The 26,819-nt window shown below is 54.8% G+C and overlaps 2 protein-coding genes across 3 annotated transcripts in view; both read right to left on the minus strand.

The window, feature by feature from the left end:
- Positions 1-25,691, minus strand: ZMYM3 (zinc finger, MYM-type 3). 2 transcript variants are annotated; one of them, XM_014963096.1, is made up of 24 exons: positions 24,294-25,176; positions 23,563-23,606; positions 23,114-23,186; positions 22,017-22,308; positions 21,401-21,578; positions 20,761-20,973; positions 20,006-20,156; positions 19,347-19,462; positions 15,195-15,281; positions 14,732-14,882; positions 13,983-14,155; positions 13,394-13,559; positions 9,672-9,730; positions 8,978-9,146; positions 8,268-8,383; positions 7,936-8,110; positions 7,241-7,387; positions 6,324-6,427; positions 5,767-5,935; positions 5,493-5,644; positions 4,911-5,025; positions 2,304-2,558; positions 2,099-2,216; positions 1-1,348 (listed from the first exon to the last, which is right to left on the minus strand). In XM_014963096.1, the coding sequence occupies exons 1-24, from the start codon at positions 25,174-25,176 to the stop codon at positions 1,150-1,152; spliced, it is 4,305 nt and encodes a 1,434-aa protein (XP_014818582.1). In that variant the 3' UTR covers positions 1-1,149. The 2 variants fall into 2 exon arrangements, with proteins under 2 accessions (XP_014818582.1, XP_014818583.1); XM_014963097.1 differs by lacking the exons at positions 13,394-13,559; positions 13,983-14,155 and having other exon boundaries at positions 24,294-25,691.
- The window catches only part of LOC106900854 (zinc finger MYM-type protein 3-like), a 12,401-nt gene continuing 11,042 nt past the window's right edge, over positions 25,461-26,819 (minus strand). The window contains exons 9-10 of the mRNA XM_014963065.1: positions 25,849-25,935; positions 25,461-25,466 (exon numbers count right to left, since the gene is read on the minus strand). Of these exons, the coding sequence (XP_014818551.1) occupies positions 25,461-25,466; positions 25,849-25,935 (93 nt within the window). The remainder of the gene's footprint in view (positions 25,467-25,848; positions 25,936-26,819) is intronic.

Raw genomic sequence — 26,819 nt, forward strand, 5'->3', positions numbered from 1 at the left:
AAGTTTTCTGCATCTTTATTTGAAATGAATGGTTCCCAGAGACACAGGGTTAGTCCTACCGCCCTGGCATCACTACAACAAGACTGGTGAGCGGCTCACTCTCCACATGGACACAGAGAACAGAGGGCCCCGGGCCAGGGCCCAGAACAATATATACAGGCTCAACAGGAGACCCATGTACAGCTCAAGAAAACTGACCAGAACACAAGGAGGGGCAGGAGGCAGTGGCACAGTCGGAGCCAGGCTCACCCCGGGCAGGGTGCTGGCACCCCACGGCTTTGGGAGGGAGGGGGAGGCCGGGCAGAGTTCCTCACCCCTGCCAGCGGCTGCCCAAGCCCTTGGCTGGAGCAGAGGGACCCACTGCTGGCACCTTGCACCTATGCCAGGACGGGGAGCAGCGGGGAGACAGGGAGGGCACTGGCGCAGACCTACCTCCGTCAGTTTCCTGCTGACTCAGCAAAGATTGACCAAACGGCGGGAGGCAGCCTGGCTGGGTATGAGGGAGCTGCCCCACGGCGAGGCCAGGTCTCTGCCCTCACGTTCCAGCGCTGGCTCCCTCCACCCCTTGCAGCCCACCCAAATGTCTCCCACCCCTGTGAACAAGCCCTCCTCCTGACCCACCACCCCTCAGGCTGCCCGTGGTCCTTCCCCACTGGTTTGAAAACACCATCCTGCCGCAGGCGGCAGCAGAGCTACCGTCCCTGCCCGTGCCACCCGCAGCCTGGTGAGGGGATGCAAAAGGAAGGGGGAATTCAAAGCCTCAGGGCTGCTGGTCCCAGACGGCGCTCTGCCGTATTGTGCGGTTCCTGCCCCGGGGCAGGGGGAGAAGGGGGCTGGAAGGCATGGGGGGGACAGGGCTGGGCAAGGGAAGCTGCCCTGGGGGGGCTCCACCACCCCTGTGCTGTGGGGACTGGCCCCGGGGAAGACAGCTCACCCAGCAGCTGGGACAGGAGGCAGGGCTGAGCACGGGGACCACGTACATAGGAGAGGCCTGTAACGAGCAGGATGGGATGTCCGAGTCCGGGAAGGATGAAGGGACAGCACTGCTGCAGCACCGTCCCCTCCCGCGCTGCACGGCCCCCGCAGCGGGGGGCAGGGAGACGAGGCATCCGGGGCTGGGGCACAGCACAGCCCGGCAGCGCCTCGCTCTTAGTCCATGTCGTCCTCCAGGCCGCCGAGCCGACTGTGCTCCTCGTAGATCTCCCTCACGGCCAGGATGCGGTTCAGCATGCTCTCCAGCATGCTCCGGTCCATGGGGATGACCGAGTACCAGAGGGGGGACTCAGCGATGCACGACCGTTCGGGCTGCAGGTAGAAGACATCGTTGCGGTTCCGCAGACTCTCGGGACTGTAAAGAGAGAGGAAGGTGAACCTTGGGACAGCAGCTCCAAGGGCTCAGAGAGCCTGGCTTGCCCTCAGGGTTATCAAGGGGTGCTCAAGGCTTGTCACAGCCTCATCCTTCAGCGGGACAAGGATGACCTCATCACTCTCTACAACTACTTGAAATGACACTGTAGAGGGGTTGGTGCTGGTCTCTTCTCACAGGTAAGTAACAACAGAACGAGAGGGAACGGCTTCAAGCTCCAACAGGGGAGGTTTAGATTGAACATTAGGAAGGCATTTTTCACAGAGAGAGTGGTCGGGCACTGGAATAGGCTGCCCAGGGAGGGGGTGGAGTCACCATCCGTGGACGTGTTTAAGGGACGTTTAGATGGGGTACTGAGGGATATGGTGTAGGGGAGGACTTTGTAGAGTAGGGGAGATGATTGGACTCGATGATCCCAAGGGTCTCTTCCAACCTCAATGATTCTATGATTCTAAGGACACAAACTGAGTCTACAGCTCCTCACTGAGGACCAAAGCCCCCAACCAGCCAAGCACCAGGACTCATACTGCACACTCCTGAGAGAGACAAGTAGTGGAAGGGGCCAGAGAGAAGCATTCTCTCAACCATGGTCTATACAAGCAGTGCACGCCCTGAGCAAGGATTCACGCTCAAGTACAAATGTTTATGAGCAGAAGCCACTCCACAGAGTCCCACCAAAACTGAGAAGTGGCCCCAAAATGGCACATGTTCCTTCTCCAGAGAAAGCCTCACCATTTGGAGAGATAAAACTCATAGAACTTGACTGGGCAGCGGAGTGGGTTCATCCTGTTCTCCCGCTGCTCCAGCATGGGTACCTCCTCCTCACGCTTCCGCTTCCCAGAGCCGCCATCTGCAGAGGGGGAGAGAGCCGGATCACGGCTGGGACCCCAGGGGGAAGGCAGGGGGAAGGACAGAGAGATGCTCCATCAGACCCTACCTCGGCCTTTCTTCTGCTTGGCAGGAGCATAGTAGCGGATGCTCACCACCTTCGTCACGCCACGGGCCGTGGTGCACTTGCGGGACTGGCGCACCACGTTGGTGAAGGAGAGCTGCATGTGCTCCTCTGCTGTCTGCAGCCCGAAGAATTTGGTGTTGAAGAACATGAGGGTGTTGAGGAGCACAAAGGGTGAGTAAACGCCCAGCTGCTTGCACTCCCAGAGGTGCTCCTCCTCGACACGCGAGAAAACTGTGTCTGCAACACACAGAGGAGGAACCAGGTCACATCAACAGTAGCCTTGTGACAATCCCTTCACTCTGCCCAGGCAAGCTCACTGCAGAAGACTGACGCTTCACAACATCCCCTTTTCCACGGGGTAACTTCTCCAGAGCCATCAGCTCTGCCCAGCTACGAGCCACCCCAGAGCACAGCCAAACCCCAGGCCAGAATGCAAGTCAATCCTAACCCCCCTCAAGCGAACTCCAGGTCAGTGCTCCACCACACTCGGTGTGAGATGAAGGAAAAGCAGCCAGCAGGACAGACATGGCCAGCTCCTGCCTAGACACACAGGTCTGGAGCCAAATGCCTCTGCCTGGGACAGCCACTACACAAAGGTGAGGCTGGATCTGGGATCTACCCGCTGACAAGACACAGCAGGGAGGGCAGCCCAGATCATGGCATCATGAAAAGCCTCCGCAGAGCTCTGCGTCAGTCTGCTCACAAGGCAGCAGCACGGCAACCCTGGCCAACACCTAGCACAGTGTGCAGGGCTTGCCCACGTGCTGGGAACTCCAAGGTACCGGCCAGCGTGCCTCCTGGCAGGGTGTCCCCTTTGGCAAAGGGTGCAGACATCACTGAAGTGTTGAAAAGATTCAACCTGTCCCAGGAGCCAAAGCAGCCACGCTCTGCTCCCAGTTACCCTGATTCTGGGCAACAGAAGCTGCTGAGGCGTAAAGCAGGGCAGCTGCACTGTGGGTACGGGTCAGTTTGACCCCAAGACACAGCAGGACCGTGTGCCTATGCCAAGAAAGAGGGTTGAGGCTGGGAGAACACCATCAGACCAGAGGATCCGAGATGAGAAGCACAAACTGGGTATACGTGGTGACAAGGTATTCTGGAAACACGTACTATTTGGTAAGATTGTGGGTTGCCAGCCGCTCAGGGACTTGTTCAGCTCCTGCACGAAGGTCAGGTAGTAAAGGTCTGTAAATATATTCACCATACGATTGTTCTCGAGCAGGTACTAGAAAGGACAGAACACACAGTCAAGAGAGACACGGCAGCACCTGGAAGGCAAACCCTCCCCAGAGAGCCCAGGGCACACACACAGAGCACCCCTCCTTGTACACCCAGGGCTGCAGGGCAGGCAGCTCAAACCACCCCCTTCTGAGAGCTGGGAGGAAAACCCCAGGACATGACAAAGCAGACTTGGTGCTGAAGAAGGGACTGAGTTCGGGGAGATCTCCCAGCCCTCCTCAAGGATGTGCAAGAAGGGTGCAAGGCTGGGGAACAGCTGCCACCTTACCCGCTGGGCTTGGGAACAAAGACTGGACCAGGTGGACTGCTGTCCTGGGGTGAGGCACTGAAGGAGAGTTTAGTGACCCTCTCGGGGTCCCCAGAAGGCAAAATAAAGGGTACAAGTTCCCCTCACCAGATCTGATCCCTAGGTCTGGCTGTAGAGAACTAGAGGGCAGCAAGCCCTCCCTCACCTGCTGGATGCCAAGGCAGAGGTAATAGATGCTGTCTGGTTCGTAGCGCTCCCCATTGGGCCGTGTTATCTCCTTGACAAACTGGGCCAGGCCATAGTTGAGCTCAGCTGCTGTGCAGGCCAAGATGTCTTCTTTGATCCTCATGGGCTTGGCTGTGGAGACAAGCACAGCAGCCTCGTACAACAGCCTGCAAGGCCAGGAGCACCTCAACACCCTGGGAACCCAGCTGCTGGGAGGTTTCTGCCACTCCACCCCAAGCAGACAGGACACTCACGGCCGAAGCGTAGCTCCTCTCCCTTGCTGCTCTCTCCCCCTGCATACTTGGCTTGCACCCAGGACTTCCAGGCATTCACACCATAGGAGTAGTTGAGCACCGTGCAGCTGGGCTGGCTGCTCATTGAGTCCCGGGAACAGCTTTCAGAGAGCACCAGGCGCTTCTGCCCCTGCAGAGACGGGTACTGTGAGACTGGGCACCCACCTGGGACAGATGGAAGAGTCCTGGCCACCCCTCAGACCTGCTGACTGCCAGCTCCCTCCTAGTGTGCCTGTGCCAGCAGGCATCCTTCTGCTGACAGCCAAACCAACAATGCCCATTAGTTATGAGGACCACAGGCAGAAAAGAGACCTGTGGCATTCAAAGCTATTCCGAAATGACAGGCAAGTACTTTCATTCAAGGAGTGGCCCACAAGCCAGGCGTGCCCTGAAGGGAGAGGGGAAAACCTCCCCAACACACGAAAGCCTCTGGCACGCTTCACCCCATACGTCCCAGATGGCAGCTCCCACTCCAAACCGAAAGAGCTTTAAGCAGGTGGTACCCACGGGCAGCTCACCTTTCGGACAGCACGAGGCAGATCTTGCTCCGTGGACACATCATCTGGTCATTCTGGAAACACGTACTATTTGGTAAGATTGTGGGTTGCCAGCCGCTCAGGGACTTGTTCAGCTCCTGCACGAAGGTCAGGTAGTAAAGGTCTGTAAATATATTCACCATACGATTGTTCTCGAGCAGGTACTAGAAAGGACAGAACACACAGTCAAGAGAGACACGGCAGCACCTGGAAGGCAAACCCTCCCCAGAGAGCCCAGGGCACACACACAGAGCACCCCTCCTTGTACACCCAAGGCTGCAGGGAAGGCTGCTCAAACCACCCCCTTCTGAGAGCTGTGAGGAAAAACCCCAGGACATGACAAAGCAGACTTGGTGCTGAAGAAGGGACTGAGTTCGGGGAGATCTCCCAGCCCTCCTCAAGGATGTGCAAGAAGGGTGCAAGGCTGGGGAACAGCTGCCACCTTACCCGCTGGGCTTGGGAACAAAGACTGGACCAGGTGGACTGCTGTCCTGGGGTGAGGCACTGAAGGAGAGTTTAGTGACCCTCTCAGGGTCCCCAGAAGGCAGAATAAAGGGTACAAGTTCCCCTCACCAGATCTGATCCCTAGGTCTGGCTGTAGAGAACTAGAGGGCAGCAAGCCCTCCCTCACCTGCTGGATGCCAAGGCAGAGGTAATAGATGCTGTCTGGTTCGTAGCGCTCCCCATTGGGCCGTGTTATCTCCTTGACAAACTGGGCCAGGCCATAGTTGAGCTCAGCTGCTGTGCAGGCCAAGATGTCTTCCTTGATCCTCATGGGCTTGGCTGTGGAGACAAGCACAGCAGCCTCGTACAACAGCCTGCAAGGCCAGGAGCACCTCAACACCCTGGGAACCCAGCTGCTGGGAGGTTTCTGCCACTCCACCCCAAGCAGACAGGACACTTACGGCCGAAGCGTAGCTCCTCTCCCTTGCTGCTCTCTCCCCCTGCATACTTGGCTTGCACCCAGGACTTCCAGGCATTCACACCATAGGAGTAGTTGAGCACCGTGCAGCTGGGCTGGCTGCTCATTGAGTCCCGGGAACAGCTTTCAGAGAGCACCAGGCGCTTCTGCCCCTGCAGAGACGGGTACTGTGAGACTGGGCACCCACCTGGGACAGATGGAAGAGTCCTGGCCACCCCTCAGACCTGCTGACTGCCAGCTCCCTCCTAGTGTGCCTGTGCCAGCAGGCATCCTTCTGCTGACAGCCAAACCAACAATGCCCATTAGTTATGAGGACCACAGGCAGAAAAGAGACCTGTGGCATTCAAAGCTATTCCAAAATGACAGGCAAGTACTTTCATTCAAGGAGTGGCCCACAAGCCAGGCGTGCCCTGAAGGGAGAGGGGAAAACCTCCCCAACACACCAAAGCCTCTGGCACGCTTCACCCCATACGTCCCAGATGGCAGCTCCCACTCCAAACCGAAAGAGCTTTAAGCAGGTGGTACCCACGGGCAGCTCACCTTTCGGACAGCACGAGGCAGATCTTGCTCCGTGGACACATCATCTGGTCCCACCAGCCCACAGTCAAAGAGAAAGTCCACACTGGGGTTAATGTCTAGAGGGTCTGAAAGGAAACACAGGCAGAAGGGCTGAGACTTCTCATTGCATCCCCTGTGCTGGCCTGGCACTTAGGGCAAGACGAAGAAGGGACACGCAGCACAGTGCTTCACATCCTCCACCATTGCCCGGCATGAACTTTTAGCCACAGCCCAACACAGGAAATACAGCTCTGGGAGATGCTAACCTTTCTCACACTAACCAGAGATCCAAATTTTCCCTTCTGACAGCTGATTTATTTGGTTGGTTTTTAAACTTGAGGAACATTCCTCATCACCCTGCGCCAGGCCAGCACTGGGGACAGCCTGGCACAGGCACCCCAATTCTGTGTCCTTTGCTGCCAGCATCCTGCCCCAGCACCGCTGTGCTCCTGCAAGCCCCCGCCTCTTCTTCCACCTTCTGCCCATTAATGGACACTCAGCAATTCTGCCACCTCCCAGGATGTCATTCCCTGGCCAGGTCTCTCTCTCGCCTTGCTGGATCCTCTGGAATCATCATCCAACAGCACACCAGTGCCACCGCCCTGCTCTTTGGGCTGTTCAAATCAGCTTCTGGCTCCCCCTTCTCTGCAGAGCTATGTTCGCAACAGGTCAGTTCCTCTAGACAAGCACACGCTCCTTCAAGTGGTGGCCTCCTCACCCCTACTGCCAGCAGTCATCTGCAAGACCCTCAGCTCCTGGCCCCAAGCCCAGCCAGTCAGAGGACACGGGAGGTGAGTTCACACAGCTCCTAATGCTGCTGGCAACAGCTGGCCGAAGGCAGTGAGGGGACCCTGCTGTGACACGAGCAGCCCTACACGTCTGCTTCACCCAGCTCTTACTCTTAGGGAAGTCAGCCTCCAGGTCCTGGCCCGGCTCATCGAGGACATTTGCCATCTTGACAGCCATAGCCAACACATCATCCCGTGCCGGTCCAAACAGATCACAGTCCTCCAGAAGACCCTCCGCACTCTGGTTACTCACCAGGTCTGCAACGCAAAAGCAGATCAGAAACCCAACTTTCAATAAAGTCTTTTCTCTCTTTTCCTTGTAACAGCTGGAAAATGAAGTCAGGCTCACTGCAGTACAGTCCTGTGCTCACAGCAGCCCCATGACATCTCTCCTGCCCAGCTTCCCCTGGACACCAAGACACTGGAGGTTTGTCCTCTCCCCAGCCACAGCCCTAAGTCACTGAGGCTTGAGGAACACAGCCCCCAAGCAAAAAGACCCGTGAGTTCAGGACTGCTGGTCCTCTGGCTGGGAAGCTGCTTCAGGTAAGAGCCTGAACAACCATCTGAACAAACTAACAGTGCTGCACGTGTGCCACAAGACTCTCACCCCCAAAAGGGAGGGTAGCAGACACTGTTCCCTGCTGCAGCTCTTTCCTCTCGGCAGAAGTTGAGGACTTTCTCTTCCCTGCTCCCTTTTCAAAGGCTTTGGGAGAGCTGTGATCCAGGCAGATGCCCTAGCTCCAAGAGCTGGCAAACCCACACCTGATCCCAGCTGTTGGGCCGGCCCAAGCCATGGCAGCACCTACCGCACAGGTCCGAGGAGGCCTTGTCCAGTTCCTCAGCCTCTGCGATCATCTCAGCCATGGCCAAGATGTCAGCCTCCAGGGGATTGGAGGGGATCTTCACCTTCAGCTCCTCAATGGTCTCCACAATCTTATCTGTGCTCTCCAGCGTGGTGGGCAGGAACATTGGCACAGGCACCTGTTGACAGCAGCACACCGGGCAGAAAAACTGACACTCAGCCGGGCTGATGTAAAAGCAGAGGCAGGAGAAGAGGACAAACAGAGAAGCAGGGAGGCTGCAGCGAGGCGGGATCGAGACAGTAAGGAAACACGAGCGGGTGGAGTGTGTCGCTTACCGGGACAGGCATGGAGAAAGGCACAGGTACTTTCTGGCAGTACATATGCATAGGCACAGGCACGAAGATCGGGATGGGGATTGGCAACACAATCACCTGGGGCTTCCAGTCAGCCTCTGACAAGAGCAAAAGTACATCAGTAAGCTTGCTGCCAGCAGCTCCCCTGCCCAGCCCTGCTGCCCGCTGCCACGGCCCCAGCACCACGGCCCTTCCAGCCACCAGCTCCTGCGACTCGTGGGCAGAGCTGGGGCAGCAGCAAGCCACACAGCCCTGCAGCAAGAGAGGCTTGCCTTAACCAGAGGTGCAACCCCTGCTCTTATGTGGCCCTGCAGAGAAGTCTAGTTGCCTTGCATATGCTGGAGACCACACACACAAGCCCGACAGGAGCTACACAGCAGAACCTGCTCAGCAGACACCCCCTCGGACAAGCTGGCCATCTCCAGAGGAACAGGAGTTGTCCCACAGGAGGTGGGATCACACTGCAGTGCTCTCTGCGTCTCTCCTTTTGCTGCTGAAGGAAGCAGGCTCTCTGCCTCCAGCTCTGCCGTGCGTGCCCTGCACTGCCCTGAGACTCCTCAGCATAGTGCCAAACACCCAGCTGCTCCGCACAAGCTTTTCAGGCTGGATTCATATTTAGTCCGGAGCACGGACACACCGCTCGCCTTTCCAAACTGTCCCTGTAATCCTGCAGTTACGTCTTGTGTTCCTACCTGTCTGACATCCTTTGGACTTCATTTCTATCTTGCAGGAAACACCCCGGTTCTGCATCAGTGGTTTACACATGGCAGCTTTATTTTTCCGAGGGGTGGCTGGAACCGGAGGGGGTGGGGGAGGTGGTGCGGCTGGAGACACCTGGGCTGAGGAGGTCTTTGCTGACAGCTGAGGAAATGCAGAAAGGAGGAGGTTGGTATCCATCTAAGGCAGAACCATCTCTTCCCCACCACGGGTACAGCTGGAGAGACTCCTAAAACACTGCCTGGAGCCTGGCAGTCCCCAGCACACACACACACACACGTGGACAGTCCCATGGTCAGACCCAGCCAAAGGACTGCCAAGCTGCTACCAGCAGACAGCAAGCCATGTGGCATCTCTGGGTCAGTCAGCAGGGGGTCTGCCACTGGTTGCTCCCACCCCACGGGGCATCAGGGAACGCAGTGGGACAGCCACTACACCCAGGCACAGGGCAGGCTGTTCTGCAGCCCATCGCTGAGTCCTGGGGAACAGTTATTCTTCCCCCTTTCAAGAGATACACTGATGCTGCCCTCCCCAGCAGCTCTCAATACCCAGGCATCTTCAAAAGCATTGGTTGCCGAATGAAATGCCCCTGAGCAATGTCTGATGTGTCCTCTTTGGGTAGAGCCCCTTCATGCTATTTTGAAAACTCCCACCTCCAACGGGCCTTACCATGTTAGTCTCTGCCTTCTGCGGGGAAGGGGCAGGCGGTTTTGGCTCTGAAGTTTGACCTGTAAGAGAAAGCAACAACTCTTAAGTTCGAGAGCTCCTGGGCCAACAGGTCCCACTGCTGGGACTGGAGGTGGCAGCAGCCAGAGGTTAGGGACAGGGTCCCCAGAAATTGCTCCTGGCCACTCCAGGAACAGTTAATGTTTTCACAATCTCTAGCCCTATCAGCTCAGAAGGCACAACTCCAAAATCAAGTCATTCCCATGTAATTCTGTGCTCCCTTGCAGTCCACCCCATCACAGCAAGTCAGGAGAAATCCCAGCCCCTTGTAGAGAGAGGAATCCAGGGCTCTATTCCCAGCTCTGCCTATTGGCTTGCTGTACCGAGCCATGGCCCCTCCCTGTGCCTCCATCTCCCTGATACAAATAGCTTGGCAAAGTGCTTCGAGATCCCTAGGAAGAAGGTGACAGAGCTTATGGAAGCATTAGGAGATATCCCAGAAAGCAGAGAGACAGCTTTGCCCCAGCCCTAGGGATGCAGTCCTTCCCCGTAGGGGAAGAGGGGATCACCTGCAGGTAAGAGGCACGTGTGGCGGACACCAGCCTCAGGCGGTGACAGTATCATCCTGGCTTGGACAATAATTCCAGCTCATTTGCTCTGCAGAGAATCTGCATCTATCTCAAAGGCTGATGAGCTCAAAGAGCACTTTCATCCAAGTTTCCCGTGAGCCCTGCTTACCCACGTGGCTGGGAAAAAGAATGGCCTTCTACAGCACTCCCTAACCATGGGCCATGCAGGAAGGAGGCACCTGCACGGAAAGCAGCAGCACCCAAAGGGATTGGCAGGTTCATACCTCCTACAAACACCTAGGCTCTCCAGGAAAGACCCAGACTCCCAACACACGGGCATTCGCAGTGTGCAGATCTCCTCCATCCCGAGGAAATGCAGGACAAGGCTTGAGCAATTGGAGGCCCTGCAGGGTCCACCTGCTGACCACCACAGGGGAATGGGTAAGTTCCAGTCGGAGGAAGCTCCCTAGCCTGCAGCTGAGCATTCAGCCACAGCATCTGCACTTGTCTCAATGGGTCCAAGAACTCCCCTTGACCGACCCAAAATGGATGGGCAGCAGGTCAAGGTGGTATGAATGAGAAAAGACAAGCTATGGAATACGAGCAGAATTTCTGCTGCAGCAGAGTCAAAAGCAAAGTTGATTTCCCCACAGGCCAATGATTTAGGACTAAGGGAAACAAGAAGATCCTCCTGCCACAAAGCTCCATGTACTACATGTCCAGGCTCCCAGGAAAGCTGCAGCTTGTTCTTTACTCTCATCCCAACACTAGCAAGGAGCTGTCAAGGCACTGCCTGCACCAACTGTGACTTCTGACCCTCTGTCCTCTCCAGCTGCACAGCCCCGTGCAGAGCCAGTTCCCCTTGGAAGTCTTAGGGCACAGTTCTGTGCCAGAAGCTCCTCAATCCCTCATTACACTGTTCCCAGCAAAGGAACGGCCACTTTTATCGTCAGCAAGCACCCTCAGGATCACCAGAAACCACTGGGTCACAGGAATGAATAGTTTTAGGCAACCACTGGCTGCAAAAGAGGAAGCAAATAGTCAGCAGCTCTGCCCAAGATGGGCCTGAAATCCAGGTAGGGAACACAGCTCTCAGGTCCACAGGAGACCCTGGCTGGACTAGGCAGAAGCTGTTCCTCACCGTGCCCTGACAAGCTGTTCCTCCTGAAACCCCCTGCACAGCACACTGGGCTGAGAAGGTCTCTGTGTGAGCACAGGGCAGGCCCTGGCTCCAGCACCCCTCCTTTGCCAGCTGAGCAGCATGCCACAGTCCCGGGACAGGGATGTCCACAGCTATCCCACAGCTGGCAGATGGGTGTGCCGGGACACACAGAGGGCCCGGTGCCACCAGCAGTATTCCCCAAGCTGCTGGGGCAGCCCAAAGCTTGTGTTCAGCCAAGCGCTCACCACCGCTGGTGAGCTTTTCCTGGGTTACCCTCAGAGTCCTCTGCCTCACCGGGCGCAGGAGAGCTGCGGCATGTTGAACGGTGATGCCCCACATGCCAAGCAGCAAGGTTCTTGGGGGCCTCTAGCCAGGGCTCAGACTCTTGTGGTTGTTGGTGATGGAGAAGGTACCTCTCAGAGTCTTGTGGTCAACGGCCCCAAGGAAACAATGGCCAAATGATGTGAAACATGCTTCCCTCTCCAGGCAGAGCTTGCTCGCTGTGCCTGTGTCCCAAAAAACAGCGTTACCAGTCCCTCACAAGCAAGATGCCTTGAAAGCAGAGGACAAATGGAACACATGGCTAGGGCTGTGGAAACACTTGGTGAGCTAGAAGAACCAGCAAGTTTAACACCTCCTCCTCTCCTGGGCTGCACAACAGTCTGTGCCCCATCAAGCAGACTCCCCCCGGGCACCCCTGTGCCAGCAGAAACCCACAGTTCCTCATCCAGGTCACTCCAGTGTGCGGTCACTTGAGCTGTCACCTCACGTGGCCTTTTAGGGAGTGTGGCTCTTGGCGGGCAGGTTGGGACTCCCCTGGCTGGCAGAGCCTGCTGCTGCTGGCAGAGCAGCTCTGCTTTGCGGACATCCAGGGCTTCACCCATCTTGCGACACCTACTGCTGCCAGGAGAGGAACCAGGAAGAGTCTGGAGATGGAGGTCTCTCACGGGAAGGTCCTTGTCTTGGTTTCCCCCTCCTTGGCACACCCTAGTCAGGGTTTTATACCTCATGAAATTCCAGGGAGGGCAGCAAAGCCCTGAGCCTGCGATGCAGGGATCTGTCGAAGCTCGATGCACCAAAACGAGTCCCACCATAAGCTGCAGCTGTTTTAGCTAGATGACACAGACTACCTGGAAGATTGTGGCCTATGAAAGACCAGCAGAAGGAGACTACTTGAGCATCCGAGGGCCAAGCGATGTCTTGTCACTGTCACTAAGAGCACCTTCCATCCTGAGGGACCCCAAAGCACTTTGCAATCTTCCATAAGTAACTGGCTCAAGTTAATGATAGGAAATGGGGCAACAGGCAGTGAACATCTCCTCTCCAGCTGGAACTCCATGGATGCAGAATGGGGTTATCCGGGACACGGGGTTGGCAACTCCCCAAAGCTGCAGCGATCTTTGGGTAAGTGGTAGGACTCCAATCTAACATCGCAAGACAGAGTGCCTCCAGCAGCTCAGCGCTCCCTCAAGATCGTCCTAGGTTCAGCTCTGGCTGAGGAGAGCCCACCTACAGCATCACCAGCACCACTTCCTGCAGCACCCTGCGTTTTCCTTGAATGTTTCCCATCCAAGCACTGACCTGGCCCAATCCTGATTAGCTTATGAGAAGGTCACAGCTCGGAGGTGGTGTGGGGCTGCAGGTGGATTATCATGCCAAACCACGCTGTCCCCTAACCCTGTAAATCGAGCTCTCCGCTGGCAACATGAGGATGTTAAATCCCTGAGTATCCTCGCTAAGAGTGTGAGCTACAGGCAGCACGCTGGCACCGGCTCCTCCCGTCTGGGCCCTGTGTGTCATAGAACCATAGATGTTAGAGATGGAGAAGCCCCATTAGGTCCCACTCCGTCCTCTCCCCCCCCCAGGGGCCAGTGCAGGATTGTTCCCTAGCGTCTCATCCAGTCCCGGGCAGGAAGCTTCCACCCCTCGCTGTTCAGTCTTCCCTGTGTCTCTCGGACTGAGCTATGCAGGTCCCCTCCCTCCCTCCTACTCACTGTTCAGCAGGCTCTCGGGCCCCTTCTGCGTGTCCAGGTTGGGCTGGTTCTGTTGGTTGTAAAATCGCAGCAGACACTGCTGGTTGCAGAAGTGTTTGATTTGCCCCCGCCAGTGGATGGTTTCCAGCAGCTTCCCCTGACGCTTGCAGGCATGGCACCGAGCTGCCTAAAGCCCGCATCAGCAGGAGAGAAACAAGGAGTAACTAATCACACCCCCTCCGAGAGCAACACAACGCTCCGGTGAAAGGTGCACATAGCAAGGTGCTGTGAGCTTCCCCACAGCAGTGCCCTGCCAGTGCCAGCCGGGGACTCCAGCGGTGCGAACTTCTCACAGCAGCACTGGCCGCGGATCCAGCACTGCGAGCTTCCTCAGTGCAGGGCTCTGGCAGGATCAGCTGGGGACTCCAGCTACGTGAGCTTCCCCGTAGCAGTGTCCCGTCATTGCCAGGCAGGACTCCAGCAGTGCCAGGTTCTCCGCAGCAGTGCCAGCCAGACTCCAGCAGTGCGAGCTTCCTCAGTGCAATGCCCACTTATCTGGGTGCCGTGCCCACCACAGCACTTAGCACAAGCTGCCAGTGCCAATACTGACCTTGAAGTACCAGAGCAAGTATTTGCTTTTGCAGTCTTCACTACAGAAGTCCCAGGTGCTGCCCTCCAGCTGCTCGGTGACCGCCCGCTGGCAGGTCTGAGAACAGTAGGTGCAGGTGATGCAGCACAGGCCCAGGTTCTTGGTGAAATCCTGTTTGTAAAGAAGCACACACCCTGCGGAGAAACAATAGGAGTGAAACCTTCCCAGGATGAACTGGGGGCCTCCCTGACCCAAACATGACCACAATCCAGGTCTGCGGAGACAACAGAGCACACGCAACGCACTGTAGGGAACAATCCAGCACTGGCCCCTGGGGCTGGGATAAGATGGGACCTCATGGGGACTTGCCATCTCTCACCTCCATGCTTCTAGGAAGAGTCTGACTCCAACCTCCTGTGTGCAGGAACCCAGCAGGCAGGGCAAGGCCAGGTCAGGCCAGCCCAGACGCAAGAGCGTAGAAGTGCATGATGACAGGAGGAGCGGAGCTGCCACCTGCTGTCTCCCCAGCCCCCAGAGAGAGAAAAGCTGTGAGAAAGCCCTCCCCAAGGACACAATGAACGGTAAAGATCTTGCCCTAGGGCCTGGCTGGACAGCAAGCCATCCCCACGACAGTCCTCCCTTCACTGCATGGCAAGGCTCTCGCCCCAGGGCCTGGCTAAGACAGTCTCCCCTGTTCCTCTCCATGCTCTCTTCTCCCCCAGCGTGGGCTGGCATGGGGGCTCTGCCTCTCCCGTGCCTCCCCCAAGTACCTTCGCTGCAGAAGTTCTTCTCCACTCCAGAGAAGCGGATCTTCTCATGCAGCAGCTTCTCCTGCTTGCAGTGCTCGCACTGAGACACCACCCCACGCAACCGCTTGAAGTCCTCGCAGCAGTCCTTGCAGCAGAACTGATACACTTTGTCCTGCCAAAGAGACCACCACAGGGTCAGCCAGGCCGGCAGGAGGTCCCCGCACTTCTTGGGGAAACACAAGCAAGACTACGGGGCCGAGCCAAGTCCCCAGCTCTCCTGGCATGGGGTTTGGCAGAAGCGGTCTCCTCCTGCCTCCCTGACATCCTGCTGAACATCAGGAGTGCGGTGCTCGGTGCACGGGCTCCAGGCTCACCCCTGCAGTCAAGGCTCTCACAGCACTGGCCCGGGAGCTCTTGCTTTGAGCAGGGAGAGGAGGGAGCCCCGTGGTCCTCGCCTCTACATCCCCCTGGGGAAAGTCCTCACCTGCCAGTCTAGGATCTCCGGCTTCCCGCTGAAAAGATTGTGGCAGTAATGGCAGTTGAGGTGGATCCCACCTTCCGGGCTGGTGCGCTGCAGGAGACAGAGACAGCTCGTGGAGGGAGAGGCGCAGGGAGGGCAGCGAGCACCTGCGTCGCGCTGCCACCACCTCCTGCCTCCTCCACCCTCCATAGCAGTCCATCCCCCCCTGCCCAGACCTGCGCCGGCTGCCACCGGCAGCGACTCACAGTCGGTCCCATCTCAACCTCCCGGAGAGCAGATTCTTGAGCAATCTCCCTTGTACTCCCAGTGTACCGGGTCCAGCTCTGCTCAGGAGAGCAAGCTTTCAAGCTGCCACCCCTCTGGATTTGAAAACGTATTAAGAAATGGGAGCTCCGCTACCTCTTCTGAGAATTTCTCTCAAAGATCTTAAAGCGCAGGTGCCTGGTTTCTATTTTCAAAGCAATGCAATTTCAGAATTCAAGCAGCCATTCTCATTCCACCTTCCTCTGCCGGATTAAACAGCCGCTCGGCACTTGCTGTCTTGCGCACAAGGATGTATTTATTAATAAAGTCATCCTCCTCGTTTTCTTTCTGATAACCTCAGATAAGGTGCTCTGCGAGCGCCTCAGTACATGCATTTTTTAAGCCCAAATGTAATTTTTCTGCCTTTTTTCAGCATACTTCCAATTTTTCTTCAACATCGAAAATAACACAGACATCAGATGAACATCCTCCCTATCTGTGCAACATTCTAGGTAGCTCTTTTGCTCCCTAGCCCCCAAACTTTTAACTCCCTGTTCCCCTGCTTGTACTCACAATAACTTAATTAATCTTTCCGTCTGTGGCTGTAAACTGAGATGCTCCTACTGAATATCTTATCTGCTGTAATCCCAGGGCCTTTTCAAAATCCTGTCTTTCCCAGGACTTAGATCCCCACGCTACTTGAGTAAGGCTGATACAGGATCTCGCACTGAACTACATCTAAGCACACGTTAGGAGGGACAAGTCTTGTCCAGCAATCCAACGGCTTTGCTTTCTATGACTGCCCTGATCTCAGCATGAGTTAGCACTTCACCAGTTTTTGTTTCATCTGCAAAATTTTATCATGCTAACCTGGACTTTATTGCCAGGTGACTGACGAAGACGTTGAACTCCTTGGGCTTAATACCGATCCCCAAGAAGCCACCTTGAAACAGTCTCTTCAGTGGCTTTTCTTTGACAAGTGCATTCTGAGATCTGCCAGCAAGACGGTTCCTAATCCACGTTATCCCTGGGTTTACTACTATGTCACAATCCTGACTTTACATGGCAGTAATTCGAGTTGGGAGAATTAGGTGAAGGCCCTGGTGACTGGAAAAAGGGAAACATTGCGCCCATGTTTAAAAAGGGTAGAAAGGAGGACCCTGCCAACTACCAACCTTTCAGTCTCACCTCTGTACCTGGGAAAATCAAGGAACAGCTCCTCCTAGAAGCTCTGCTAAGGCACACGGAGGACAGGAAGGTGATTTGAGGTGGCCAGCGTGGCCTCACCAAGGATAAGTCCCACCTGACCAAGCTGGTGGCCTTCTATGATGGAGTCACTACATCAGTGGACAAGGGAGGACCTACAGATGTCATATGTCTGGAATTCTGTAATGGTCCATGGTCTCTCCCCATTCTGCTCTCTAAAGTGGAGAGATATGGGTTTGATGGGTAGACTGTTCAGTGGATGAGGAATTGGCTGGATGGTCACATCCAGATGGTAGTGGTCAACGACTCAGTGTCCAGATGGAGACTGGTGATAAGTGGTGTCCCCAGGGGTCCATATCAGACCAGCACTGTTTAATATCTTCATCAGTCACATAGACAGTGGGATCAAGGTCACCCTCTGCAAGTTTGCAGACGACACCAAGGCAAGTGGTGTGGTTGACATGGCTGAGGGATGGGATGCCATCCAGAGGGACCTGTGGAGGCTCAAGAAGTGGGTCTGTGTGAACCTCATGAGGTTCAACAAGGCCAAGAGCAGGGTCTTGCACCTGGGTTGCGGCAACCCCCAGTATCAATCCATGCTGGGGGATGAAGGGATGGAGAGCAGCCCGGTGGAGGAGGACTTGGGCATACGGACCTACAGATGTCATATGTCTGGAATTCTGTAATGGTCCATGGTCTCTCCCCATTCTGCTCTCTAAAGTGGAGAGATATGGGTTTGATGGGTAGACTGTTCAGTGGATGAGGAATTGGCTGGATGGTCACATCCAGATGGTAGTGGTCAACGACTCAGTGTCCAGATGGAGACTGGTGATAAGTGGTGTCCCCAGGGGTCCATATCAGACCAGCACTGTTTAATATCTTCATCAGTCACATAGACAGTGGGATCAAGGTCACCCTCTGCAAGTTTGCAGACGACACCAAGGCAAGTGGTGTGGTTGACATGGCTGAGGGATGGGATGCCATCCAGAGGGACCTGTGGAGGCTCAAGAAGTGGGTCTGTGTGAACCTCATGAGGTTCAACAAGGCCAAGAGCAGGGTCTTGCACCTGGGTTGCGGCAACCCCCAGTATCAATCCATGCTGGGGGATGAAGGGATGGAGAGCAGCCCGATGGAGGAGGACTTGGGCATACCAGTGGATGAAAAGCTGGACATGAGCTGGCAATGCACACTGACAGCCCAGAAACCCCCCGCACCTTGGGCTGCATCCCCAGCAGCATGGCCAGCAGGGCCAAGAGGGGATTCTGCCCCTCTGCTCCGCTCTGGGGAGACACCTCCCCAGTGCTGCCTCCAGCTCTGGGGCCACCAACAGCAGAAGGACATGGAGCTGTTGGAGTGGGGCCAGAGGAGGCCATGGAGATGCTGGGAAGGCTGGAGCCCCTCTGCTGGGAGGGGGGGCTGAGAGAGTTGGGGGGTTCAGCCTGGAGAAGAGAAGGCTCCAGGGAGACCTTAGACCCCCTTCCAGTCCCTAAAGGGGGCTTATAAGAAAGATGGGGACAAACTTTTTAGCAGGGCCTGTGGCAATAGGATGGGGGATAATGCTTTTAAACTAAAAGACGGTAGATTTAGACTAGATCTCAGGAAGAAATTTTTTACACTGAGGGTGGTGAGACATTGGCCCAGGTTGCCCAGGGAGGTGGTAGATCCCCCATCCCCGGAAACATTCAAGCCCAGGTTGGACGAGGCTCTGAGCAACCTGGTCTCGTTGAGGATGTCCCTGCAAATGACAGGGGCTTGGACCAGATGCCCTTTAAGGGTCCCTTCCAACCCAAACTATTCTGATTCGAGTCTTATGAAGTCTACAACTGTAAAAACTCTGCAGCTCTTACCCTATCAACACCATTTGTTATCTCAGTGAAGTATTACATCAAGGATTTATTGAAAAAAAAAAAAAAAAGAAAAGATAAAGCAACAAGCACACACAGACAAAAACCCCAAAACAAAATCAAAACACCCCCAACATAAAAACCACAAGAAAAAACCCAAACCCCAAAACCAAATGCTGCAACTGCCAGCTAATCTACCTTTAGATTCTGTAAGTTTTGTCAACTGCCCAAGGTATGTCCTGGCCTAAGATTCCCAGGTCTTCTTGGTTGCTGCTTTGTTCTTTGACACCTGTACAAAACTAATACTCTTCCGGTTGCCTTTGAATGCCACAAACATTTCTCATATGCTGAAACTTAACATCAGGAAATTAAAAAACACTGATCAAACGTTTGAGCGTTATTAAACATGAGGTATCCAGGCCTGCTGGCTGTAGATTTTTAGAAAGCACATCCTAGAAGATTTATGCTCCTTGGCAACACCTGGCTCAGGGGGCAGCTCTGCCCCTTTCCATCCCACCAGCAGGTGCCCACTGTGTTTTACTAGCTTGCTTGTGCTTTTGCTCGTGCCCTCGTAAGGCCACTCCATCCCCAATCACTCACACAGCACAGCTCTGTGCTGCAGTCCTGCTGGGCAGAACCTATAGCCAGGAGTGAATTACAGCCATCTTATCCCAACCAAGGAAGGGGGAAACAGAGCCAAGACAGAGATATTGGCAACTACAGTCACTAAAACTTTTGTGCTCCAGCAAAGACTTTCTTATGGACCCTCCCTGAGGCGCTTGAGGAAGGTGGAGGCTCTGCTAAAGTGTGGAACGAGGCATGAGCTCTACGGCCAAGCCCAGCACGAAGGATATTTCAGTACCTGGAATTTGGTCCAGCAGCTGGGGCTGCAGAACTGGTAGACAACCCGGTCTGTCTTGTTGTAATAGCAGGGTTCAGATAAACTCTTTCTGCAGAAGCTGCAGGGTCTAGGGGGACCTGATGAAACAGACAGGAATTGGTGAGGGCAGCAGCACAGGACGTGGGACCGGATTCTGAGGATGGCACGCAAGCTACTCACTCATCCTCAGTCTGTCAAGCTATTATCAAAAAACAAGGGACAAGACTAAGAGAACCAGGTTCTGCTAGGACAGAAATGTTAAACACAGATGAAGAGCAGAGCGGCTCAAAGAAGTGACCCTGGCTTTACAGGAATTTGGACAAAACAGGCTGCAGTACTTGCACCAGAGACCATACCCATTCCTGGACATCCTGGTACTCTCTGTAATGGGAAGGGTGATGCCAGCACAGAACTACTTTCTGCATTCTCAAATACAGCAATGTACACTACCCCTCAGTATAAAGATGTCTACATGCTGCAAGGGTTCCTCCCTCTCCAAATCTCCCTCCACGTGTCTCACTGGACTCCTCCCCAGGCAAACAACATGCCTTCTTTCCAGTCTCATCCACAAACAATAAATAGTAGCAAGGAAGAAGTTAGAATGGAGAGGCAACTGATTCCCTGCGCGTATGTGCTCTTACCAACCAAGCCTGACTGCTTCACTTTGTGGGAGGTAGTGCAGCAAATGGAGCAGAAGAGGCCCATCTTGCCGCTGCGGTCCACATTAGGCAGCATGTCGAAGTTCTTACACAGTGTCTTGCACCACATGCACGGGTAGACCCGAGTGTTCTTCTGCAAACACAGAGCAGAACAGAGCTGCTGGGGAGACCGTCACAGCCAGCGAGGTCCGACCCTCCTCTTCCACCCCACTACCGTATCCACCACAGGGCAGGTCTTCTGCAGGAACGCCTGGTGCCAGAGCCAGGCTCACAGTCTGCAGGTTCAGGTGGTGGTAGCAAAAAAGGTTGCCTTCAGCACCTCACTGGCTCATTCCAAGGGCCCCCTGGCAGGAACACAGAGCCTGGCAATCCCATCAAGACAGTTAAGCGAAGCCTGCTCAGGTGTCAGAGGAACACACCCAGCCAAGGTTTGAGGAGACATCCAAAGGAAGCCAGGCCCATGCTAACTGCAAACACCAGAGCTGCTGCACAGTCCAGCTCAGGGAGTGCCTGACCCGTGCTCAGGTCCAAGATGGACCCCCACGCAGAATAAATAAATAAATTCTATTTGCCTGCTTCAAAGCTTTTCCACAGCAATCTCTTAAATGTTTTGTCAGCAATAACAGGCCAAGGGGATTCAAGTCACCTGCTACTGCACAAAGTGCCCCGTGCCACACCGGGCAAAGGAGCTGCGTGCCCACGGAGACCTCCCACCCCATGCAGCCGACTCCACACACCTTCTTGTAACTGTTGAGACAGGCGGAGTTGCAGAAGCGTTTTTGCTGGCCTTCGTGGAAGAGGTACTCCAGGGGCAAGCCCTTGTTGTAGATGTAAAGTCCGCAGTTGTCACAGCAGTTGGTTTTCAGCCCCTTGGTGGCCCGGAACTTGGTGAAGCAGGCGTCGCTGCAGATGCGGTGAACCACGTTCCCATTGCTGACCTCGTGCTGGATCTGCAAAGACATCATGGCCATCACTCTCCCTCTAACCACCACGTGCCTCCTCCTGCCACGCGTGCACCAGTGCCACCCTTGGGATAGCAGGCTGTGACACTAACACTCGGGCAAATGCTGCACTGGAAGCTGGTGTGGACTCGGGCTGGCCTCCCTCACCAGAAGTCAGCCGAGCAATTCGGAGAGTGGGGTGGCAGGAAATGCTGAGCTTCAGGGCAGGGAGAAACAGAAGCCTAATTTTTTTTCAGCTGGAATAAGGGCTGCTTCACAGCAACAAGGCAGGACCTGGGAGTGAGCCCAAGCCAGCTCAGCGCCTCGTGCCACCGGAGAGCCCAGCAAATGCCCTCTGATCGTCTCGGGAAGGGCCAAGTGCTACAGGTCACAAGCACCTCATCCAGGACACGGGAAGCACAAGGGATTTATTTACCTCGCCAGGTTTGTGGCAGACGCTGCAGCGGGTGATGTCCGAGGCATCTGCGGACTGAGGTGGTGGTCTGTGCTGCTGGGCCTCGTAGAGGGAGAGGCAGACGGAGGTGCAGAACTCATGGAAAGAGCCGCTTGAACCGATTTGGGCAACCACAGAGTCCTTGGTGTTCCAGATCTCCCTGGGGATCAGGAGGGCATGCGTTAGGGCAGGGACACACCAGTCCTGCCCCAAAGGGCCAGGATGGCACGCTGCAATGTCATCCAATGGGACTTTCTGTTGTCCCAAAAGGGTGGCAAGAACTGTCTCACAGCAGCTTCTGTCCCAGCCCAGAGGGGTGGTGCCTGGAGACCGAACATGGGAAGTTGTTTTGAAAGGAGGTGGGGATATGGGGCATTGAGCCTGGGGACAGGCATGATAACGTGAAGGGGGTGTAGGGAGCATGAGATGTGTGGTGTGTGAAGGAAGACACGGGGCAGCAGCTGGCAGCGGGCAGGAGTGATGTGGGTGCATAGGAAGCTCGAGGGACACAGGGACGGTGACTGGCCATCAGGGCTGTGGGGCAGGTGAATGGGGTCACAAGCGCAGGAGCATTGAGGACAGGGGAATGGACACACACTTTTTACAGAAGGTGCATATCTTCTTGCCGGGTGGTTTTTTTGAGAAGGCGGTGAGACAGGAGCTGGAGCAGAAGAGCTGAGGGAGCCCTTTACGCTGGTAGGCGGTCTGGCCCTTCTGCAGCGGGGTCCGGCAGTTGGCACAAGTCATCTTGGTGACAGTGGAGCGGGCAGCTCGCTGAGCCATCTGAGCGCGTAAAGACATGCGAGTTGAGCGTCGGGTACGGAAAGGAACAAAATCCTCATCATTGGGATCATCCACCATTGCATCAGAGTCTTCATCAGAGACTGGAACTGCAAAGCAGCAGAGAAAGATGCACAGAAATCCCACATTAGGAACTGAGACAGAAACCTCTGCCACAAGACACATGCTGGGGCTTTCTGGGGTCACCTTTCTGGAGTCCCTCTGCATGCCTTGTACCTGCCTGGGTGGAATGATAAAGGGACCCTTAAAAGATACACTGTTGGAACTGGAGATGAGTCAGGAGGTCTTTAAGCAAACTGGGCTTAAGTAGGCTTCTCTAGGAAGTCATGATTTGCCAAGGTTAAGCAAAAGCTGAAAGTGCAAACATTTACAGCAGAAATCCCTCCAAGAACTGGTAGACCTTAAAGAGAAGAAGCTGGATCACCAGCCTCCAGCACAGGCAGGCCATGAAGGAGCAACACACAAACACTAGGGAATAGCAGGGTGACACTCAACATCTCAAAGAACAGAGGCTTCATGTACTTCTGCAGGAAAACCCCCAAAATGCAACCGTTCTTCAGCCAGCCTGCTGCCAGGGAGACCAAGGAAGAAAGTCCCTGGCTGAGGAGATGGATTTCCTGGGAACAACCCCAGAGTCTCATCCTATTACTTGCTGCTTGGTGACCACACACCACTGTAAAAATACTACAACCCTCTTTTCGACGTAAGTGCCCTGAGAAAGCAAGGCAAGTACTCCAGGATGAAAACTCAAGGGGTGAAGGGACCTGTCCTGTGTAGGAGGAAAGTCTGCACAGAAGCTTCAGCGCTCCCACCGTACTCACACCATGAACCCCCTGCCCACGAGGGCCCTGCCCTCGGGCTGAAACTGGGCATTGGCCAGCCCTAGTTACTCACTGCTCTCAGAGGAGTTCACAGTTTCAGGCCTAGCAGTTTCTGATCTTCTGGCTCGTTCACTTCTTTTCTGCTCCTAGAAGACATTCAGAAAATACTTATGCTAACCATCTGCTAGGATAACCATGGATAAATACCCCCGATCATGGTGGAGCTCCAACTTCTGGCATTTGCTTTCCCAATAACTAGGCTGAAAAATGTCTGTAATTCCATGGATACCTGACCAGAGTTGGCAAGATGGGGGGAAAGGGGAGAATGCCATCCCAGCTGAGGGTAGCAGTGAAGCCACATTACAGCCCAGTGGCAGTGCACAGGGATCACTCTGTCCCAGGAGACGTGCAAATTCCTTCCCAAAGGGGTGACGAGACAGCCGGTGTCCCTCATGGAGTCTGACAACAGCCAGCCACCCTCTGTGCTCCCACAGCATACAGCCTTGACTGCATTCTCCTCACCTTCTCAGCTGGCAGCTCACTCCCCTTCCCAGACAGGCCTTCTCCTGGAATAGAAGCACAGAAGAAGCTTGCATCTAAAATCTTGCTTTTCTCCAACAGAAGACAAGTGTTCTTCAAATGCAGCCACCCTTTGGGACAGTCTGCACGTGAAGCCTCAGACAGCCCTGGCCGTGATCAGACCCAGGAAAACTCCTAAACCCATCACCTGTAGTTAGAGATCCACACATGCAGCCTGGGATGTAAGGGGGAGGGAGACCTCCCTGCATGGGGGAGGCACGCTGGGCAGTTGCCTGCCAACTGCTTCTGACCAAGGCTGAGCATCTCCTGAGGATGGCCAGCCTGGGCAGAGGGACTTTGCCTAGTGGAAGCACTTTCTCCTGGTGACCCTCAATTCCAGCAAAGACTCCAGTGATGAAGAATGTGAGCTAAGCTGATGTGCAACCACAGCTTTACCAGGGAAGCTCCTAGCTGACACAAGCACCAAAAGTCAAAGTTAAAGCTATGAAAGCCAATGCAAGAGCTTGTATGCACCAAGGGAGCAGCTTCCAGAGTGTTATTCCCTGTAAGCAAGACGCTTTCCCCAAATCTAGCCCATCAGTAGCATTGGCAATTTCCATAGCAGGGGAGGATGGGAAAAACTGGAGCACAAAACAGACTCCAGCTTCTGCAATGGACAGCAGGATGATCTCCTGAGCAAAAGGAAGCCAAGTTCTGCAGAGATAACAACCTACCTGCTGGCGGTGAGGCTTCCTGTGCTGTCAGTACACTACTTTCTTTAATTGAGTTGTTCCCACTATCATCCCCTTCCTCTGCCTGGTTTTCCTCTCTGGGCCCAGGGGGCAAAACTGCAGCACTGTTGTCCAGGCTCAGTTCCACCTCGGCTTCCCCTGCCAGCCCTTCCCTCTGCATGGGTGAGCTTTTCCTCGGTGCCTTCAACCTCGTCTTCTTTGTCTGTTTAAGGTTGAGCTGTGGGGGAGCCATTGGAGGACTTGAGGGTTGTGCGGTGATCTCTTCCGTGGCTGAGGCACTGCTGAGGTCCCCAGGGTCAGGAACGGGGTGTCGGGGCGATTCAGGGGCGTTGTCATCAGACAGTGCAGGAATAGCAGCAGCACCATCTTCCTTCAGGTCCCCAGAATCATTTTTTGATGCATCTTCCCCTTCTTTCCACGCTTCTGGAACAAGGGCTTCTCTAGAGAGGGCAGAGGAGTCCGCTGGTCCATCCTCCACGTCCTGGGAAGGATGCGCCTTATACAGCCCATCCAGACCCTCCGTTTTATCTAGCTCCATCAGGTTAGCAGTTTTATCCAAGTCATCTAAGACGTTAGGTTTCTCCAGCATATCCAAGACACCAGGTTTATCTAGAACGAGGTCATTCGATTTGTTTAGTTCAGACAGGCTGTCTGCTTTCACTAGAAGGTCCAAGTTCCCATGTGCAGTCATCTGCTTGGATTGATCCCAGTCAGGGGGCTGAAGAACTGAAACTTCCTGGGTAGAAGCTGTTTGGGAGCCCAGGAGATCTTCTCCAAACTCCATGTCAGAGGGGAGGTCACCAATAAGTGGTTTGTCAGGCAAGGACAGGGGGTCCAAAGATCCCGAAAATTCACTGGAATCCATTTAGAAGATGACAACTGGAAATGAGAGGGAGACTTGCAAGTTAATGAAAAGTAGACGAACACAGCACATGAATGGTCCACTCTCCTGCACGCTGTCAGAGTAAATCAAGGCCCAGTAATACTGCTAGCCATAACCAGCATCCCAGCAGAGCACTCACTTCTCCTCGTGTGGTTACAAAACTCTGAAGCCAAACAGCAGCAGCGGGACACAGCAGCTGGGTACAGCAGAGCTTTGGGAGCTCCACAGCCTCCACACACCTCACCACAGCACGGCCAACAGACTTGCTAACGCTAAATGACACAGCGGGGTATCAGAAATGATTCGAGTACCAGTTCGGGAGGCTTCACAGCTGTTCTGTGGTACGTAATGCCCCCTCTCCCTGCCTTCCCCCATATCTCACCAGACTCAAATAATCCGCTCTGTCCTTTCTCCTGAGCTGTTCTCATGGAGCTGACACATACTTTATTTTGAAAATATCTTTTCTCTTCAACACAGAGACAGAAAGAACTCCTCTACAGCTCTGCAGCCTGTGCGGTGCTCGGTGCACGGGCTCCAGGCTCACCCCTGCAGTCAAGGCTCTCACAGCACTGGCCCGGGAGCTCTTGCTTTGAGCAGGGAGAGGAGGGAGCCCCGTGGTCCTCGCCTCTACATCCCCCTGGGGAAAGTCCTCACCTGCCAGTCTAGGATCTCCGGCTTCCCGCTGAAAAGATTGTGGCAGTAATGGCAGTTGAGGTGGATCCCACCTTCCGGGCTGGTGCGCTGCAGGAGACAGAGACAGCTCGTGGAGGGAGAGGCGCAGGGAGGGCAGCGAGCACCTGCGTCGCGCTGCCACCACCTCCTGCCTCCTCCACCCTCCATAGCAGTCCATCCCCCCCTGCCCAGACCTGCGCCGGCTGCCACCGGCAGCGACTCACAGTCGGTCCCATCTCAACCTCCCGGAGAGCAGATTCTTGAGCAATCTCCCTTGTACTCCCAGTGTACCGGGTCCAGCTCTGCTCAGGAGAGCAAGCTTTCAAGCTGCCACCCCTCTGGATTTGAAAACGTATTAAGAAATGGGAGCTCCGCTACCTCTTCTGAGAATTTCTCTCAAAGATCTTAAAGCGCAGGTGCCTGGTTTCTATTTTCAAAGCAATGCAATTTCAGAATTCAAGCAGCCATTCTCATTCCACCTTCCTCTGCCGGATTAAACAGCCGCTCGGCACTTGCTGTCTTGCGCACAAGGATGTATTTATTAATAAAGTCATCCTCCTCGTTTTCTTTCTGATAACCTCAGATAAGGTGCTCTGCGAGCGCCTCAGTACATGCATTTTTTAAGCCCAAATGTAATTTTTCTGCCTTTTTTCAGCATACTTCCAATTTTTCTTCAACATCGAAAATAACACAGACATCAGATGAACATCCTCCCTATCTGTGCAACATTCTAGGTAGCTCTTTTGCTCCCTAGCCCCCAAACTTTTAACTCCCTGTTCCCCTGCTTGTACTCACAATAACTTAATTAATCTTTCCATCTGTGGCTGTAAACTGAGATGCTCCTACTGAATATCTTATCTGCTGTAATCCCAGGGCCTTTTCAAAATCCTGTCTTTCCCAGGACTTAGATCCCCACGCTACTTGAGTAAGGCTGATACAGGATCTCGCACTGA

This window comes from Calidris pugnax, unplaced genomic scaffold (assembly GCF_001431845.1).
Source record: "Calidris pugnax isolate Ruff unplaced genomic scaffold, ASM143184v1 scaffold294, whole genome shotgun sequence".
Taxonomy (NCBI): Eukaryota; Metazoa; Chordata; class Aves; order Charadriiformes; family Scolopacidae; genus Calidris; species Calidris pugnax.